We start from the raw sequence: 21,269 nt of genomic DNA, 5'->3' as shown, positions 1-21,269 counted from the left end.
AATCGGGAAGTACATGGACGCCGCATATTGCAATAAACATCCTGGGGCTGGCTGAAGAAGCAAGAACGTACCAGTATAGGATAACACAGGGAAATGGGGCTTACAGGGAAGTACCCATAAGGCTGAAGACCGGGATTATGAGAAGACACAGAAATGGGCACCAGGAAAAATTGGGAAAAACTGACGGTGGTGATAAGCAGCTGTTTATGACCAAGCACAGCAGAGTACGGAAAACATTTCCAGATCCAGAACTAAAACCTACATGGCAAAGATATCCCCACCAAAACCATCTATTCACTTTGTATAACAGCATCTGAAATCACCCTCAGTCAAGAGATTTCAATTCTGAAGCCAAATAGCAAAACAGAACAAAAAATGGAGCAAATAAAACCCTGTATTTTCTGTCTTTTCAGCAAAAAGGAAAACCTGAAGAATTTTGTATTGGCTTAACTATTTCTCTTGGCCTTTGCCCTGTGCAAAATAAAATGTTCCATTTCATGCCTGGATTAATTGAAACATCTAAAATGTAGGCATATTTTTAAACTTTTCAGTTACAGTCTCCATTCTGAGAAACTCAAATTAGAAGAGCGCGGTGTTCCGCTTCACGAATGATGAAAGCAAATGCTTTGCATTATAAAAAAAAATAATCTTTTCTCTTTTTGTTTGCTTTGCTCGCCTCCAACTACTCACTGAAGTCAACTTTCTCCCTCTTTCCTCTTGCAAGAACATTTTCCATTTCTTGGACAAAATGTTTGTCCAAAAATAATTCCCAGCTCTTTATAATACCTTGGAAGTTAATTTTGAAGCTCAGACTTGACAAAAAGCCAAATTCAAGCCAAAATTTTGCACTAGCTGACTCTTTATAGGTCGATTTCCCAGAAAATCTGGGATCTGGTCAAAGTTTTCACAAACTGTCGTTTAAGTTTTATTTATGCCATGCTGCAAGTTCATTAAGAGGTCTGCAGCCTGCAATAAACCCCTCTTCAAATAAAAGCTACTGAAAATTGAAGGTAGCAGAGTTTCATCAGACAGGAGACGTTCCCTATGAGTGACTGGCACCACGCTGGACAGGCCTTCAAACATATTTTGGTTTTTCAGGCAAGCGATTATGAGGAACTTTAGCAGCCGCAACACCAGATGACTAAATCCATCGCTTCCCTATTGACACAGCGGGCTAATTTCCAAATCACACAGCCACAATTTTAATTATGGAAAAATAAACTGCTCTAAAAAGAGTCTGTCTCCTCAGAACGGGCTTGACGGCCACAATTATATCTCTGATCATGTTCTCATCCGTCTAACTGTTGCACCGCAGTTTGCAATGAATAGTTAAAAGGATATTCTCTTTCACTACTTCTGAAATTCAAATTTATTAACAACTTCTCTCACAACATACACACGTCAAAGACCCTGAGAAAGAACATGCTGTGAAAATTATTTTGTGTTTACCTGCCTGGAAAATTGTATTCACATAGCAATTTAAATTAAAGCCAGACCTATTTCACTATGGGTGGGGGGGAACTAATTTAATCCTGGATTGGAGAAAATGCAAATTGAGGGGCTTCAAATGCAAATTTTACATAAAAAGAAAAAAGGGTCTCCTGCTGAAAAGAAAACTAGAGATTAACATTCTGTGGGCAGGCCTACACTTTTTACAAGATTTTTACTTGTGTTTAAAGTCTATCTTGCACCCATTGAAGACAGCGAATGGTACCGGATTGGGGCTGTCCTGAGCAAGAACTGTTTCCTTCAACAAAAGTGAAGCTAAAATTGTGAGTGACAGAGTATGGGAGGAAAATTAAATTTCCTAAGTATCACATTAGCAGTTAGGAAATATATTGAGTCAAACCCAAGTCTACTCTGTCTACTTTTTAGTTACTGTTTCAAGAAAAATGAATTTCCACTAACTTACAATGAAAACTACAGTATGCCCTTTTTATATTAAATCTCATGATCAGTGCAATTAGCTACCAAAAAGATTATGCTACCAAAAAGATGCTGAATTTAGTGTTCAACACAGTATTTGCGTCTTACGATAAAATTTGAGTTGTATCATATAATGAGATAATAGGTGACTTTCCCAGGATTTCCAGCAGAGAATGTTTCCACTTCGTTAGCACGATATAATAATGGAGCACCTGTTTGATACTGGAAAGTTTCTTTCAGGGGGCGGTATCAGGTGCTGGCATTGTTTAAACTCTCCTCGACATCCCTATTGAAATGGTGGGATTATACTGAAGCATCAGGTATACCCAAGATACATTCATCTTAAAAAGGATCAAAACTCCCAACAATGAATTCCAGGCTGGGGTTAAGTTCTCGTTATTTGCTGAAGAGGGAGGGTTAACACATAAGATGTACAATTCACAGTAAATTTACAGCAGCCGCCCACCCTCTACATCCCAGATGGCTGACCCAGCCTAGCAAAAAGTTGTTGTTTAACCAGTAGAGAGGAGTTTGGGAGTTTTCCAACTGAACAGAGTTTTGTCAGGAAAACTCCCCAATTCATCAAACTTAATGTTTTCCAAAAATACCTCAGTTCAACAATTTAAAAAAAAAAAAAAAAAAAAATCACAAAAAGGATGTCAAAGGTATGCCGATTTCAGTCACCAAACGCCTGGGGATAGCACGCCCCATTGAAAATACCCTGCACCGGGGTTTCAAAACAATTTCTTTGACCCAGGTTTTCACCTCAAAATAGAATTTCTTGTGAACTGGAAATCCTGGGTTCCAGAGAAAATCAGGGCAGGAACAAAAGTATTCCGATAAAATTACCCATGTCTGCATATTAGCAAACATCGAGGACGTTTTCCTAAAGACGGTCCCTCTGTCTGCTTTTACAGAAATAGAGCCACAGGCTGGAAATGCTCCGCACGAGGCAACGGCTCTCCTTGCAGCAGGGAAAGCGAGGGAGGAATAAGATCTGGTCTGTTCGGACCGTAGCGTTATGAACTGAATCACAGACGCACTCCAACTCGCTGTGGTACACAGTTCTGACTCATCTAACAGGCAAGCGGGGGAAATCCGTGGACTTAGGAACAATCTGAAGCTGAGGCATTTTAGGGGAGCACAAGTTCCTTCATACAGTTGCCAAAGCTTTTTTTTTTTCCACTCTCTCAGCTTCCCTCTAGACAGCCCATGATGTTAACGCTGCCCCATATAGTATCAGCCTCTTTCCTCACATCTGCTCTAGAGGCAAAAGCTCCATTTACAGAATCACCATACGGAGCAAACTTTTTAGGGGAACATTTTCTCCACAGTCTGACGATTATCCTAGAGTAGGGAACAGTCACCAACATGGATAAACAGTATCTTGTTCCTTTAAGGAGTCCATTCAGGGAATTCATCTATTATTAGATATCTGTTTAGCAGAAGGGAATGATCAGTCTGCCACAGAACACGAGACAACTCTTTTATTCTTTTATGCACTTAAAATGGCTTACAGCAATGGCTTGAATTGTAGCCAAGTAGATAAGGGCAAGTTCATCCAGACCCCGAGACAATGTTAGTCCAACAACCTGTGCAAAGATCAAAAAGAAAACGTACAAATCCAGCCAAAGTAAAACGCTATTATTTTCTATGCTTTCTTGTTGTAACAAGTTTTAAGTGCTAATTCTAAGCCCTGCTTTTGTGAGCCGTACACATAATGTTATGTTAAACATGTTATTCCTGATCTGGGGAAGAACCGCATAAATTGTTCTTGCCCTTGCAAAGAAATAAAGAACAAACAGCACATTGTACGGGATTAGAGATAGATTAACTCTGACAGTTTTATGTTATGACTCAGATATTGCTCGTGAATATATTTAATGTAATAATATGAAAATGCTATTACATAAAAATAACTTTTTAAAAGCATTTCTCCCCCTCCCTTCCAAGCATCGTAACACTGAAACACAATTAATAATTAAAGACTATATCTTAACCTCCTTTACTCTCGCATAAATCAATACTGCACTGTAGTTACTCTGGATTAATATCAGCGTAGGCAAGACCTGAATGCAGCCATAATTGCGGCAGAAAAAATGTGTTTCTATTACCAGTATTTGCATACAGCCATCACGCCAAGGAAATTCTGATTCTGCTGCAGCATATAATTCTTTCATAAAATAATACAGGTATTATTAGGACCCCAAAATATATAAGCCATCTATTTCTTTTTAATGTTTCCCTCATTTGTGATTTAATGTGTTGCAGTGCTTACGCCTACCCTCTGCTATCTCAGCCTCAAATACAGCAGATCTGGGGGCTGGGGAGTAGCCTGAGATGCTCACTTCAAGGACAATATGCAATTTCAAAGTACATTTTTGCATTAATCACCAAGTATTTTGATACCATCAAATTATACCCTTATATTCTTCTGTTGTGGTTCTGCACAGTAACATCCTGGCTTGTGACCTAGCCAATCTACCACCACCACGTTCAGTGGAGAGAAACATCCAAACGTTTAAAGAGGGGCTGAAAATCTCCCCAGCAGAGGTTCTCGGGTGAGCTTCCAAATGCTGCTCTTTCTGCTCCCAGATTGCAATGCTCTGAAAATTTCTTCGTCCAGATCATAATATTTCAATCCCTTTAAGTTTCAAAAGTAGCAATTTTAAAACCACAAGCCAGAATTGGATCAGGTTTAGCTTTGAACTGAGATGTATGAAGCACCATGGTTGCATATTTCCAATCATGAGAGCATCTATGCCCACTTTTAACAACAAGCACAGGAGCTTTTCAGTTTCTGTTGAAATCTACTACCCAAAAATCTAATACAGCACATTTACTGAACATTTATCTGTTTAAACCAAGCAACCTCTCCTCAGAATATTTCATTCCTTTCCCAGATAGGCATACCCAAATTTGTGTTGAAAATCACTGCAAAAGAAATGCAAAATTGGGCAGACAGGTGAGTTAACAACAGCAAACGCTGCCAGTCAGTGCTCCAAAAGGTGATTCCTAAAAAAGATACTGGGACACACATAACACTCCTCATATTTTTAGACAAGAAATGTGGTTGTAGTCATATCTCAACTACAACAATCTCTGGTTTTCTACTGAAACATTAGCACACTTCGAAATGCAGCAAGAAACCCAAATCCTATGGGACAGTTTAAATAGCTAAGGAGGAGTACGCTCAAAATTGAAAAAAAGCTCCTTCCAAGCTTTTTTTATTTTTTTTTTTTTTTACCCTGTATTGACCTTTTTGCAAAGACAGGCTGTTTCTTACCATGCCCTTTAGTGTCAGATCTGTTAAGGGAGATCTGTTACCATGGAAATCTGGCCAAACATGTAAATCAACAGTGAGGAAACCCACAGGCAAAGATTTCTTAATCAGATCCAGGTGACTGTTCAAGTATGTATATATACTGTGAGCACTAGAAGAAAAACAAGTTGGAAAAAGAGTGGGGGAGGTTATTCATCAAACGTAAAACATTTGTACTACCATCAAATGCAGAAAACCCATCAAAGAATGCCAAATCCCAAATTTAACACAACGAGGGAGAAAGGCAAAAGCAACTTCTTGCCAAGCCCGTGCACCGCAGGCTGCGGGCAGTGGGGATGTCCATCTGTGCGGCCCTTCAACAGGCACCCGAATTCCTCGGTTTCGTGGGATGAGGGGAGATAGCGTCAGTTTGTGATCTCCAGTTTGTACATTGTCTCCTACTGGTCCCTAGAGGAGCCAGAGCTGTTTGATATTTTGGGGGCTGATGCTGCTTGTCTCTACCAGAAAGGTGCTGCCACTGTGGAAGAGAAAGCTAGAGAAAAGCAAGCTGAGAAAGAGGAACAAGGAGGATTCCAGACAGAAATGCAAACCAAATTCCTTTACAAATGTTTAAAATTTTCTCTGATTAATCAATAGCACTGGACTTACAGCTTTCCTTTTTTAAACCATAATTATTTCAGTGTGTGTTATGATTAAAATACAGCACTAAGGGTGGAGGAGAGAAAGCAAGTGGCTGCTATTTTAGGGAGGAGCCGAACATGGGCCTAAATATGATGGTATCTAAGTTGAGATACTACACCCAACTCCACACTATCCAACGGATTTTTTCCTGGACAAGGAGTAATTTTAGGACTAACGTTGAATTCTTCAGTGCTTTGGCTTGCAATGACTCTAGTGACATTCCATTTCAAAAATGTTGCAATTATGCTCAGAATATTTTTTCAAACACCCATAGTATCATAAACAGATTCATATATATTTTTCAACTCCTCAGAAATCTCCAAGTGGGGCATTTAATTCTAGACATGTGGGTCAATAATAGCATCTAACCCTAATTACAATTGATTAGTCATTGTCTCATCCACTGTAGACCCAAACAGCGATATTCATTTAGCCTCTACATGTATATTCAATCATGCACTAATGAGATCCCTAAGGGAATTTGGCATATGCTTTACTAGTTTGACTTCTGACCTGCTAGCAGCTGTATATTTATACTTTGCATTCAACCATTCAGCTGCATGTTTTTTCAATTATACCTTACCATGTGTATGCTATCAGAGGATATCATTCAAAATGAAGTACACTTGGAAGACATTAAAATAACTAATTCACATCATTATTCATGTACTTTAAAATGTACTTTATGTGTCTTCCTGGACCTGAATTATGATAATTTTGAGGTCACAATCATTTTTTCCCGCTTGTTGTAAAAGTGGCCCTGTTTTCTACATCCCTAAAGACTGCACTATAAGCAGTACATGCTAAGGACAAAGTCATTTTATTTCCAGTCTAAATCACGGCTTGACTGTTGGGAAGGAAAAGAAAGGAAAGCTTCACTCAACCACAGACCTACCAGACAGCCCAGCTTCTATCTGATCTCCATCCTGCTTGATGACTCTCGCAAGGATTAGCCATTCGTGCAGCTCTGACACAACACAAGGACTGCGCAAAAGAGGCTGAAGTTCAGCCAAATGTGCTTAAGACACACATAACCTGGGAATTACATTTTTTTTCCACACCTTTTTACCTTTTTTTTTTTCCCCCTCTACATATAGATATGGGTTCAAGGCACTACATTTGGACTGAGTGACTGGCAAAATCCTTCAAGCACTTGCCAGTTCCAGTTTCTGCCATGTTTGTGTTATACGTAACATTACACCATCAGCTCTCTGGTGCTTTTTCTGTTCAGTTCTAGGAGAAGGTATCAGTAGCAGCTGGATCTGACTTGCAGAGTTGAGCACAAGCTGTTGCTATTAAAAAGGAACTATGTTAAAAGTAGAGAATAAAGAAATCACTGCAAGTTTGCCCAGGGTTACATTCATATCTGGGACATAACTTCAGAAAGCAACAAGAGGTTGGTATTTAATCTGTTCAGGAATCCTGGAAGATGCCAGGAGGTATCTTTCAGGAAAAAAATCTAAACATTCTAGATTTCTAAATCTAAAAAAAAGGGCCCTAAAACATCCAGAGGTACAGAGAACTGCCCAATGTGATTATCATATTCTGCTTGAAAGATCCCAGAATTGCTGATAGATACTGTGTGCGTAACTTTTTTTTCAGGAGACAGCTCTTTAGATGGGGAAATGTCATCGAGAAGCACAGGAAAAGGAAATTCTGTCCTAAAACAAAGCACTTCACAAAGTGCCAAAGGGCATATAATCTTTGCTGTCAAATAGTTAGATACTTTTTTTCCCTCAGAAGATTAGAAACTGTGATTCTAGGAAGCACAAGTATTTAAACTTCAAAGCACAAATGATCACATTTTTCTTCTTTTTTTACTTTCCTACTCCAGCCTACCTATACAGGATTTAACGTATTAATGACGGCTAGATGTCAGACCTACACAAAACAGACTGAAGAGCAAAAGTGCTACATACACAGCAACTTCTGCAGCTCACTGAATTGCATGAAAAAATCCGAGTTTTGTTGCTCACAGAGTATGCCAATTTGTCAGGCCAAATGCAAAATTTACAGCTGTCCAGAAAATCCTCATGTAATTCAACCCTCTCCACTTCCAGTAAAAGAAGGGAGAAGAGAACATAGGAATAGTACTGGGAGGGTTGCGCAAGACTGGTCTTCAGCGCGAGTGGTCAGCGGGAGCTGGTTTCTGGCAAGTCTGTCTAAGCCACTCGCGCCCTAACAAGTTACCACAAATTACTAGAACGGTGATAAATGCAGCTTGCAAACTCTGCTCCTGGGACAGGCAAAGGGACAGCAGTCTGCACAGTGAAGTTTCTGGGCTCAGCTGCTCGGCAGGCAGTTTGCCATTGCCGGACCTACTTACTAGCAGTGCTGGGAGCCTGGGAGAAAGGAAAGACAGGCTTAGGAAGGCAGAAGTAGGTGATAGGCAGCAGCAAGTAAGAGGCAGAGATTTGTGACCTCAGGTGTTGTTTTTTAATGATCTAGACGTGCATGGGCTTTTTGTCTCTACAAAACCAGCCTAACTCTTCACAGTGTCGCACCTAGCACAGGGAAGTGAAGGTAATATGCAGTTGCACACCTAAGTATGGAATTCTCATTTTGTTTTCTTTCAATGACAATTTGCAATGGCTGAACAGATACAAATTCCTACACCCTCACAGAGAATATACTAAAGATAATAAACCAGATTCTCTGAAATATTCTGCTGTGATTTCCAGGCAAATAATTTATCAACATCACCAACAATCCCCCAAAACGAGACACTGTGTTCTTATTAAATATATGACTTAATGTAAGTAAACACATAATCCAAAGTTTGGGCCCACACTGTTCATTAAAAAAATGCCTTGCACTTGTATAGCTGCTGCCACTAGTCCCTGCGATAAGGCTGAAGCTTGTGCTCCACGTGTAGAAAGAAATGAAGAAATCAGGAGAAAAATTCATTTCAAACTGCAAAGTTCATGGGTTTTTTTGTTCAAATTAAATTTTTTAAACTTAACGAATATTTGAGAAGGACTGGGGGAAAGGGGATAGGGGGAATTAATAAGAGACTTGTTTACTACATTTATAGCTATGCAAGCATTTCATTAGGATAGTAATATCTGGAAAGCATTAGAAAAATACCATGGAGCAAATTAACTTTATAAATTATCATCATCCTTTTTATAAGATATCATAACCCTTTTTATCAATGGTATCCTCCACAGTTTTACTAACTGCAGGAGACTCAAATCCAAAGTTATGACACCATACACTCAGATAACGTGGAGTTCTATTCCCAATATTCTGTATTTAGTGTCCTATTCACATCACAATCCAAGGTTTTTGCACTATGAAATTAGTCGTCGTCAGTCAGTTCAGTATCAGACCTACTATAGACAAGCAGACGACTCTATACTTATTTTTCCAACAACAACAAAAAAGGGTTATCCTGGTATTACAGACTAAACTAACTGTTTGTCTTATGCTTGTGCTTCATATGGGGGCACCGGAAAAATGGCCTGGAAGCCAAAATTTTGGAAAAAACCCCAGATCAATCCTTATTCCAAACATACACGGATGCATTTGTTTCCATTTTTTAAAGAACAAAGAGAATTCTAGGAAGCACGAATCTATTTCATCTTGAATGAAGTCCAATACATTTCTGGAAATGCTGGTCAAGTTCTTAACAAACAAGTAAGGCATCGGGCACTACAAAGCATGGAAGGGTCATCCAGAGACAGCAGGTAGCTTTACCTCCCCAGGGAAGCCTGAAAATAACTACAGAACTGCTTGTGCTTAATGCATCTACCAGGACTGACCCTTGCCTTTTAGACCAGAGTGATAAACTGGAGATAAAATGCCAAGCTTGCTATTTTTTTCTTTAATCTAAGGAGGAAAAATAAATTAAAAGAGAATCAAATTTTCATCCAATGTGCCTAACTGTCCAGCTAGGATCTCTCTGGGAGTGACATGAACCATCTTAAAAGGAATCCAAGCCAAAATAGCTTGAGAAAGTCCAGATCTGACTGAAGTGTCTGGACTGTCTTCATCCACTTCTAAAGCAGACCAAACTAAAATTCCACATCACACACAGCCTCCTGCTGAAGGAATGCTGGAGCTACCTCCAATTCACTCCTACATCTTAGGTTTTGTCTGAAAATTCATCCTGGCTTTCTCTGTTCTATTCGCGCTGCCATGCAGGAGTTTCTCATACAGTGGTAATACCTTCCTTTAGATGACTGTTCCAAAAATATTGAATAATATATTCCTAATTAAGCTATATCTCATGCTTGGAGTTCAACAGTGTCAGCTACAAATTAAAACACAGATTTAGCCCAATGCATAAAGGTCTGCTGAACAGGGCTGATGCTATGGTATCAAGAAATACCCCCAGCTGGATATAAAAGAAGTTGAAAAGCAGAAAGTTAATATCACCACTCAGATACGCCAAAGGTATCTGAGGGGAGTTTAAAGCTTTCATCTTTGAGCAATCACCTGGCAAGCCCTTGTAAATACTTCCAACCCACTATCAGACTGTTAATTCCCCTGTTTCAGAATGAGGATAGAGCAGCGCCGTTCTGCACTGCTGGGAATACAGTGTAGCATCAATTTGTAAGGCAGGTATGTGATAAAGGAATAAGAAGAGTGACCTGGCTGCAGCTTTTGACTGTAATTCCGGGAAGGCGACGTGGCCTCGGACCACATGATCTATCTGAAAAAGAGGAAAGCAACATTTTTGGAATGATTACATCTTAAACATTAGGTCTCAGAAAAGAATAACGCAGTGTCATTACTTTAAAAAGACAAGAGAGCTACTAAATTACTCATGAGGTGTTAAGTCCTAGTCCTAGTGAAGCCAATGGCAAAACTCCCACTGACATTACTGGATTCAGGATTTGGCTTTAAAACAGGAAGAAAAAACAACCAATGCTGCATCGAAAAATAGGCAAAATGCTAAGCACGCAGCTCCTCAGTCAGAAGAGGAAGCTGAAAGGATGACTTTTTTCCTGTCCAACACCATCTGAGAGCATGTCCTCTAGTCTCTCCCCTTCTCTTGCATGCACGCCCTCATTGGAATTCTACCAGGAGCATCTTCTTGGCCCAAATCCCTACATCTTTCTACATAACACTGTTAAAATAAAATACAAGGTGTGTTGTCATCCTGATAGATGCTCCATATCTTCATTGCAGGAAACAATATGTATACCCTGACAAGCAATTATTGCTATAAAAAAAGATCAATATAGGCTCTGTCTATACTAAATTTATAAATCATCTGGTCCTTTCACTTCACAGTGACTACCATTATTCACCAAACAAAGTATCAGGTAGAATAACATGGGATTTTAAGACAATAATTCAGCAGGTTTTGTGGCCTCTTGATAATATGCCATCAGAGGTGACAGTAAAAGCTAAAGAGGCAAAACTAGAGCTACTCAAGAGCACTGAGTATCTTTGGCAATACCTATTGGCAGCAAACCACATTAGGTATTTCATTTTTAACAGCATGAGTCTAGTCCCTAGCCAGTGTAGCAAAACATACAATGAAGCATACACATCTGAACATCACAATAAAAATAGCTCCTGCCTGTTCTCTCTGAGATTTGCAAAGACAAAACTCAAACCTGTGCACGCGCTAGAGACTAAGCTCAGGCCTGAATTTGGCAACCTTGCATAAGCTCTTTAGAACATAGGAGTAGCTCATAAACTCAGAAAAAAAAAATCTATAAATAAATATCGCATATATATGTGTGCGGTGAAAACACTTTAAACAAAAATGTTACAGAAGTAGTGAAGCTAGATATTTAAATGCTTTTAATTCAATACATGGGCGCATGAGTGTTGCATCCAGAAACCCTTTTCTGCAATTCTTTATTTTACAGTTTGTAATGATGTCATGCCATCCTTTGTCTCTCTTGTGCAATATCTTTGTTCCTATAAATTTTGGAAATCCGGTGCAAAAGCCCATCTAATACACAAACAAACAAGTTTTTTAAAAACAAGCAGAGTTCTTAATTCTTCATTTGGGCTCTATCTGAACCAGGTTTCAAAATCCAACAGTCTTTTATCGCAGCTGTATCAATAAAAAAATTAATTAGAGATTTCTAAAGGGAAGTGTATCAGTTTTACGAAGTTCAACAGACTGTTCAAATTTCATGAATAGAATTCACCTTTGGGCATAGATCAAACAATGAAAATAATCCCAAAACGTGCCAATTTTTTTTTTTTTTCAGAAAGCTTGAAGTATGAGAAAGCAGGACTTAAAAGGACTACAGCTTTAAAATGACAAAGATAATGAACGCAACTTACCCTCCACACAGTGCACAAAACACTTCCTATGGCTCCCTATGTGTTTTCTGTACATACAGTCTCAAGAAAACCATGATATATTCTAAGACTGTTTTAATAACGCACCTTCCCTAATATACCTAACAGGACTTCGAGCTGACTTGTGCTATGGGTCCTAACAAGACCATACCTTTTTGCCAGCAATTTCTTTAACGACTCAGGAACATCTTGTCCTCCGGTACTAGAACAAAGGATTTTTAAAATCATCTTTCTGAAATGCCCTAACTCTCGTGGTACATTTTGAGTGTGGAACCACCCTGAACCAGCCAAGAAAAAAAAAAAAAAAAGACTTGCTGTATCCTCTCCAGAGCTTAGTTAAGTGTCTTTAGCCGCTGTGTATTAAGCGCACAGAGACTTCCTCTCTCAAAAGTGCTCACAAAGAAACGCACAAGATTTGCCATTTTCCTTTTAAAGTGATGCTGTCACAAGAAATAATTGCATCTTACTTCTGGTTGCAGCAGTTGCCTATAAAATGGGACATTTTGGTTCTAGCCCCACCTTGACCTGAAAAATTTAAAATACGCGCACCCCACCTGCTGAGAGAGCGCTTTAGCCGGGAGGCTAAGGATGGGTTGGAGATGGACTGGGACGTGGAGGCTGCAGAAGAGGAAGAGGGATGACTCTCCCACTGAAGCTGTGACACCGTACAGAGAGGAATGTCAGATTCACGTGGCCAAGGAGAGTGCACGGGAGGGAACAACAATTCATACCTCAGCGCTTTGGGTGTGTCCGGGCTCCCTCATCCTGGATTATTTGTTTCTCATTCAGTGACTGTTCCGTGTGGAATGTATAAATGTGGTGATGGCCCAATCTACTACTTCCTGGCCATGTACTCTGATCACCGGGCTTTTAAAAGCGTGGGTGGTGCTAGCTCTGAGTAAGAGAGCACTTAGGTCTGCAATTTGTGAAAGATCAGACCCACCTGTACGTTTGGAGAGCTTACAGAGGATACCCACAGCACTAGGCCCACCTCCTGCAGTTTCTCACGAGGAGCTTAGCACTTCACCCCTCAGGGCAGTCAGTATTTCTACAGACTGGGAGGGAGACACACAGGGAGCTTTAGAAGCTTCCAGGGTTAAGCAGCCACTAAGGTCTTTCTTACTAACACTTTTTGGACTCAAGCCAAATACTGTTTTATACATCTAGCCTTTCTTTTGACATCAGTCTTTTAAGTTCTGACTGCCTCCCTGTAAATACGAAAAATCATTTTTAGAGAATCCAGTCTGGTTTTAATTTTTATTGATACATTAAAATAACCTAATATAGTTAGATTCTGCACTCAAGGAAAGAATTGAAGTGACAATATAAGAAGTATCTATCTAGACAGGGTAACACGTTAATATATTGCTATTCTGCCCATACAATACATCTTTCATCACACATTCATATGATGTGCCCATCACTGAGCACAATTGTTCTATATAATACAACATGTATCATTTTCGCTATCTCAAAGTCCATCTCGGCCTCCTGCTAAAGTAAAGAATGAATGCCGATTTGCCTGTAAATTAATAACAATAAACATCACCGCCATCATAAAAGGAAGACACGCCCTTAGTGCTCTGCCCCATATATAATCCCCTATCAGTATGCAAATGAACAGTTTGTAAGAACTAATAGTGCATTGCTTTCAGCAGCATGGTTTCTCCTGTGATCTTAGAGAGGTGTTTAAGGCAGAGCTCCGGCTGAAGTGACAGTGAAGCTATCCTGAATGACGGCAGTTATATGTTTGTGTCTCCAAACACTTACCAGTTTTCCCGTAGCACTTTGACCTCCTTCATTCAACCACAGTCCAGGTACCATTGCAGAGAAATAAGGTCCCCAAACACCAGGCACAAAAGTGGGTGTTTCACTGACCTGGAAAAGCAAGAGAAAGCTCTAGTGAATCAAACTACCTGTCAAAGTAGTTTGGCAGCTATCAGAGTCCAATACTGAAATGATTCCGGCTCCTCCACTGGAGTTACCAACATGAGTGGAGAAGTACAGGTAGAGATTTACTCTAAAGAGAATGCGGAAAAATATGTCCCGTTTGTATCTGTTTTAGATGAGATGACAGAGCTGCAGCTACTGATTGCACAACTGTCCCCGCTCACTCCCATTTACAGAACAGCTGGGTCTGGCCATGCAGAAAGTAAGAAAGTTCAGGAACAGGAGCTGCATTTCACAGGGCAAAACTGCCCCGTTTCTCCAGAAAAATACCTTACTGTGAATGAACAGTTGGATACAACACTCCGCTTGACTGTCATCAGAAAATACAACCAATGTAATCGGCAACCGGTGTTTACAGAGCACTCATCCTGTATGTCTTCAGAGTTAAGAAAGGGGGAATCCTGCTGACAGAGGACAGCAAGGTCCCCTGAGATCTGCCATCAACTCCCGAGGTTTGCAGTGGAACCCCGAGCTCCAGTGCTCCCACAGCGCTGTCAGGAGAGTTAGGTGCCTTGGGGAGAAGATGCAAACCTGGGCTTATGGTAGCCAACAGGAAACGTTTGCCTGGGTAAGCATTAGATTCTGCCCCTTGCTTAGGCTTAGCTTTATACAAACCACTCCTTCCTTCGCACCTGTGAACTTTTAATCAAAGCAGATATCTAAGCACTACCATCCAAAAACTGAGCAGGACTATATTCTACCGCTTGCCTACAAATATAACACCCACATATACAGTGATACCCTGCTCCTATGCAATATTTTTGTGGTTAGACCACTCAGGATGTGGGAAACACTGGTTCATTTCCTTTCTCTGCTTCAGAAGATGCAAATTACCAGTTTTTAAGGGTGGAGGGCGTTTTCCTTCCTCTTATAAAGCTGTTCCCCTTTCAAAAAACTAGATAGACTTTCTAGACTTCCTTTCTTGGCTCTAGTACTGTCTACAAAGACTAGTTATGTATTCTGTACTGGCTGAACACGTTAATAACTCTTGCAGCAGGGGCTGGAGAAGACAGGTCGTCCACCCCCTGGCAGGCTACCCGTCTTCTCTTGGAAGCATGATTCATATTGTCTCTTCCAGGACCAAAAGAGGTATTATATACACTCGAGGTATACACAGCCATGATTTCACTGGGAAAAGAGGACAGCAGTGCAGTCCTACACCACCACACGATGCACAAATGCACTTCCCACTATTCCATGCTAGTGGGAAGGCTAAATCTGCAACAGTTCTCTAGAAGGTGGGAAGTTCTCCAAGAAGTGGAAACAAGAGAATTCCCTAACAGAATAAGTTTGTATGTTTGCAATGCTGGAACAACAAAAAAGAAAGGTCTCAGTCAATGGGACAATGTTTTTTTAGATCTTGCTCTTCATTAGCAAAATTCTAGACCCATTAAAGGATGCTTGAGGTTTGCCATTGATTTCAATAAGGCCCAGATCTCACGTCAAAATAGTTTTGAGGAGGAGTAATTAAAAAATGAGGCCTGTTCCTGGTAAACTTGATGCACATTCTCCCTATATTTAAACAGGCCAAACTTTAAAGACAGTTTTTGCTAGCAACTAGGGAATATGCTCTAAAATGCAGTTTACTGGCATTTGTGCATCGCACATGTTTAGTAAATACACCAGCAGGGAGGTTGCTGCACAAACAATAGTCTGCGCAAGCCATAAACTTACATTGCAGCTGATTCTTGTCACGAAGTTGAGTAGGAAAACAAAACAACAAAAGCTGGTTTCTCAACATACAGCACTACAGTTTCAATAAATACTTATTTCTCTTAGGAACGCATCTAACAAATACAAGAATCTTGCTCAGTTCTCCCCTATCAGCTCTAAGACTTACTTTCGCTAAAGACGTGTGCGTGCACATATGTTTGTGTGTCTGCGTAAGATTTTGGCTGACTAAACCCATTAAAGAGCAAGAATAGCTGCACTGAATTTAAAAAGGCATTTATGACTCCAAGTGGACGAAGCTACGTCAAAAACATTGCAAAGACATTTGGTTTTGTTTTGTTTTCTCTTAAAACTACAAATTAATACAGCTTTGAGTTTTCAACACCTCTATGGGGCAAGCCGCCTTTTACAATTTCAATAACAAAATGCAGGGCAACAGAAAGAAAACCCTAAAATAACCTGATTTTTTTGACCAGTTTCACATCACTGACCTGACTGAGAACACAGCATAAGGTCAAAATTCCCAGTTAGGATCTGCTGTGAACTAGCGATGGAAGCGTGCTGAGAACCCAAGCGTCTCATCTCATTCCCATCCTATAGCTGTGGACACAACACGTGTCTCTACAGGTGGGAAGGAACATTTAGGGCAGAAGGGGCCTGGGTTTTTGAAGTCTCATCTCAAAACATTTTTAATGCAGCAAACGGCGCAGTATTCTGCACTTTACTTCGATTTCTAAAGGAATCATCTAGCTACACGAGACATATCAAGCTTAAAATCCAACTGCTACACAGTCTGAAGAAACAACATAGTCTAAGGATATCAAGGGCACAAAGATGCTTTGTGAAATCAGGGAAGTTCTAAACATCAAGAAGGACAATACAGTTTAAAAAAATAAAATAAAATCTTTCTTCTGTGATTAGTCCTCAGTTGTCCTGTACGTCTGATAACACTAACAGGCTTAGACCGATTAAAAGACCAAACTCTCCCTGGAGCCAGTGTTTCTGGCCATGTATTTTGGACACCCACAGGAATTTGCCAGGACAGGATATTTTCCGTGCTGGCTCTTCTCAAATTACACTGAGACTTTCCTATCTTCCTACTACTGAAGTCCTGTTTGTACGTATTCCAGCAAACTTTCAACACATAAACAGTGCAAACGAGGGAGCTGCGTATCACCACACTGATGAATATAACCAGTGGGGTACAAGGTTATCATTTTTTTCTGCTGTGGGAACTTTTAACTGGAACGAAGAATATTGGCTGTCGTGCTGGGCTTTATTGGTACCACATATGGCATCATCAGATTTTCTATTTCCTCCTTCCACTTGAAGAGTTTAATTCACATTTTGCAGACTCCAGATCTTGATGCATGTGGAAAGTAAGAAAATTGGGAAATAACATACTCCCCAAAACAGACAGACAATCCTTCGGAAGCAACAGGGTGAACATTCGTCCGTAGATATAAGCATAAGAAATAGAAAATGGTTTCCATTTTCCCTCTTTGAAATAATTTACTTAAGTTTTTCAAGCCATGCAGCAGCTGGCATTTGTGTTTTCATAACAAAAAGTCCAAATTCTGTTTGAGTATACATACCAACCAATCCCACTAAAACACATGACTAGACATAAGCGTAACGTTGGAGAAATAGTGCCAAGTTTGCCACAGAACCCAGAAGATAAGTACTCAGAGACTCAGAACTAATTTTGTTACACTCATACCATGTCCTTTTTATGGCTTTCTACTGCCTTCAGACATCCTTATGATGATACAGGAGGATCAATGTGGTGTCAATATTTTTTTTCCTTTAACGAGCTTAAGAAAATCCTTAATCTTTTTAGTAGAAAAACAACATCTGTTTTAGATTTATGGGCAAATGATTATTATTATTTTTAAAGCAAACAAGACATGTCATCCTTCTTTGAAAGTTAAAATACATATTCAAAGGGAGCCTCAGATTTTCTGCCTTCTATTTAACTTAAATTCATCCTGTGACACACTCCTATTGTGAGGCATATTGACGTTTATTATTTTTCACATGTAGCGAAACTGAAACACAGAGGGGATATCCTCTGCTAGATGTTAGAATGATCTCCACAGAACAATTACTGCAGCAGGAATTGGAAGATGGAAGACGAGAAGAATCTGAACCTATTCACCCTTTGAGTCATAACCAGCAACTATAAATATTTCAGTTGAGTATATTCACACAGAGACTATTGCCCTCATCCGTGATGATGCCTACTTACTGAAGTGTTATACTCAGACGAGCAATTCCACCTCACAGTTATTCTGCCTTTGGATGGGGAAGAATTCTTTTGTGCAGGAAAACGCCACCTTTCCATGTCTCCCCAACACACACGTTCCTAGTCGCTCAGCCCATCATTTCAGATGAGATGAGCATTAAGCAGTTCCAAGATTCCTGCTCATTTGGAGGGAAAAAGAGTTCAACACCTTCTGAAAGGGAGAAAAAGGAGAAAAAAGTTCGATCTGGGAGGATTTAACCTCAGCGTGTGCTTTATAAAAGATCATACTAATATGTAAGATATGTAAACATTATAGAGCAATCAGAAACAAATGAAATGATGAATTCAGTTTAACAATATTCAGCTGTGGTGCAACTGCCAGAAGGCACTTTTTGTTATGAATAGATCATTTGGATGAGTTACAGACCAGATTTCAACCCTGGCGTGTGCTGGGAAAATCAATGTCAAACTATCTAAGATCAGAAGGTATCAGCAGCACATCTGGCAGCCCACAGAAATGAAAAATTTCTTTAAAATATATAATGCTATATAGAACTAAGCTAAAGTATGAAAGTTCCTGCTTAAATGGCACTAATATGAGCTCTGTGAGGTATTGCATTTAGTTGAGCCCTTCCCACTTGCCTCTCCCTCTAAAACAAAAACCGGCAAAAAAATCCACCTCTATTGTAAAAGTCTACTTGGAAAACAGCATTACTTACCACTTTTAGGCTAACTAACTTACAGAGAAAACCAAAGGTGTCAGTGCCTTTAATCCAAATTACGTTTAGCTTTCAGGACTGTCATTTGGTAAAGGAGCGGAACAGAACACAGACCTTCGCAGACAAGAATCACCTAGGCATACAGCCTTCCCATAAAATGAGCAAGTCGCAATGTGAGATTTATTTCACTTAGCTTTGTTTGGCTAGACTAGCCATAATGATCAGGCACATGCTTGTGTTTCCTCCTCAGTTTTATGTAAATGTTACGGTAATCAGAGACAAGACAAAATAAAACAGGCCTCAGCGGTGAGCAGAGTTTTATGGAAGCATGAGTTTCAGCAGAATTTTCTTCCTTAGCTGACACCATCTGTCGCTGGTGGAGGCTTACACAAATTCCTTACAACAACACTAGCAGAAAATTTGACTATTACCTGAGAAGTAAATCTTTCTATTATTGGGGTATATTGCTATATATCCATCTTCTTCCACTTTCATTTCTGCTTCCTCACGTTGGGTCTCTGATAGCTGGCAGCATTCAAGTATCACTATCAGAGTCTTTATTTACTTGCAGTATGCCATAGAGAAAATCGAATTTCTGTGGAACTATACTTGACTTACACTCACTTACATGAAAGCAAAATTAAGCCTTCATTCGACTGTCACAACTTTTTTAGAGTAGTCATTTGCTAATGAGAAGTTAGGTCAGAAAATTTGTTTGAAAATCACCTCATTTATCAGCTCCTATAGCCAGAAACTCGAAATAACAGCTGCTTTTGTTAGGCTAGGGCAGGTATGAAAAAAGATCTAAGATACTAATGGAGAGCAGGGAAAGAAACAACGAAAAGCACTGTATCAGTCACCAACTAATAAATGCTCTTTACAGTTCTGGACTTTGATCATTGACAAGTCAAATACTTTCATTAATTTCTCTGCTGACTTTTAACTTTCAAACTTTCTGACTGACTGTGGATTGAGAATACTGACATTCATTCAATTCAGGGGTTTTACACAGATGCATAAAATCCTGTATTAAGAAAACTGTATCATTTTGCTTCTGCTGACAGATGGGTCTTATATAGTTATTCGACCACAACTCTCTGACAAAGACTGAAAGAGATTCATAAAAAAAGGAGTGAATTCAAAGGGAAACCCAAGAATGTTTCATTTCTAGGTTTCTGGTTCAAACTTAGGTCATGGTAATAGCTACTGAATGTGTGATTTAATAACAGCACTTTCTGGTGGCGTATCTATTAACTGGGTGGAGTTGGGCCATTCAATTGTATTTGCAGTGAACTGACGCCTACCCTAAAATTGCCATTCTGGCATTATTTCTCAAGCACTGAATGGGTCTAAAACTAAGCTTCCCCATAACTCTGGAGGCAATTCTCTAGATTAAGACTACGATGAGGTCAGTCAACTTCTTAAAATATATTTATTATTAGCAGTAATTACATGTTAAACACATAACAGCATTCAAGCTTTAGCCTGATGTAAAATATTTTAAGAAAATAAGGTCTTGGAACCCAAGAACACAAAGGAAATTAACATTTATTAATATTCCAATTCCTATAGGTCATATACCACAAGTAATTTATTTGATTATATTTTAAGCTTACGTCCCCTGGCCATCATCAGTTTGCTATGTAGCTGCATAGCTTGCGGTGGCAAGTCACATAGCTCTCTTCCACGTGACAGGTTGGCATCCCTTGGGCCATCCACAGTGACAGAGTTGTTCTGCAATGATATTAAGACTAGCCCACAGAAAATTTTGCACAGGGCTAACTTTATCCCACTGGAAGCATGGAAGTTACTTGAGTGACAACAACACAGATACAGAAAGTGGCCGTCAGGATTCCGCCTGAACACATCCATCCACAGACGATTTTGGTAATCTCTTTACATGCAGTTGAAGAATTCTGGCTTATGTGATGAAATCACTTTCATAAATACCTTGCTGAACGTCCACTCCATCATTTGTTGCCAAGACTATGTCACAGGCTTACCAAACCTGAGACCTGGAAAATTACTAAACCTTAGAGATTCCCACTTAGTTATGAGAATGGCAACACAATGAATCAAAGCAAAACAAAATTTCCCAACTATATCTATCGAGGTTGTGCAACCAAAAAAAAAAAATATTGAAAGCAATCAGGCAATAATTTTGCAATATAAGATACTGCAAGATAAGATTTCTGTGGATCCAGGCAAGGTTGAAAAAGACAGACAGAAAGGCAGATATCATCCAAGCCAGAAAAAATCACACAAGAGAATCAAAGGGTTCTGGGCACTACCCAGAGTGTAAACTTATGGCAAGAGAGCGGCTGTAGTGAGAAAGCTGAAACATGTATTCAATATTATTTTTTTGCCCAAATTGTCTTCTTTTGTGTTGGCTGTAGTAAAGACATGTTTTTACGCCATTTGTGTCCCCTCACTGCCTTCAGTCTCATGGGAGGTACGTGTAAAGGGCGAGTGCTCGCAGGACTGGAGCTCTGGCAGGGGCACGTGTGCCTATTCAGCTCGC

The 21,269-nt window shown here is 39.7% G+C and overlaps 1 protein-coding gene across 13 annotated transcripts in view; it reads right to left on the bottom strand.

Moving 5' to 3' along the window:
• Window positions 1-21,269, bottom strand: part of FGGY (FGGY carbohydrate kinase domain containing) — a 327,916-nt gene that overhangs the window by 33,657 nt on the left and 272,990 nt on the right. For all 13 annotated transcript variants that reach the window (XR_008468042.1, XM_054211719.1, XM_054211718.1 and 10 more), the window contains 4 exons: window positions 13,934-14,041; window positions 10,486-10,547; window positions 5,213-5,360; window positions 3,444-3,518 (listed from right to left, as the gene is read on the bottom strand). Coding sequence is in view for 12 of the 13 variants with exons in the window: in XM_054211719.1 (XP_054067694.1) it covers window positions 3,444-3,518; window positions 5,213-5,360; window positions 10,486-10,547; window positions 13,934-14,041 (393 nt within the window). In the remaining variant the exon portion in view is untranslated. The remainder of the gene's footprint in view (window positions 1-3,443; window positions 3,519-5,212; window positions 5,361-10,485; window positions 10,548-13,933; window positions 14,042-21,269) is intronic.

This window comes from Rissa tridactyla, chromosome 8 (assembly GCF_028500815.1).
Source record: "Rissa tridactyla isolate bRisTri1 chromosome 8, bRisTri1.patW.cur.20221130, whole genome shotgun sequence".
Classification (NCBI taxonomy): Eukaryota; Metazoa; Chordata; class Aves; order Charadriiformes; family Laridae; genus Rissa; species Rissa tridactyla.
This window is presented reverse-complemented; position numbering and strand designations above follow the sequence as displayed.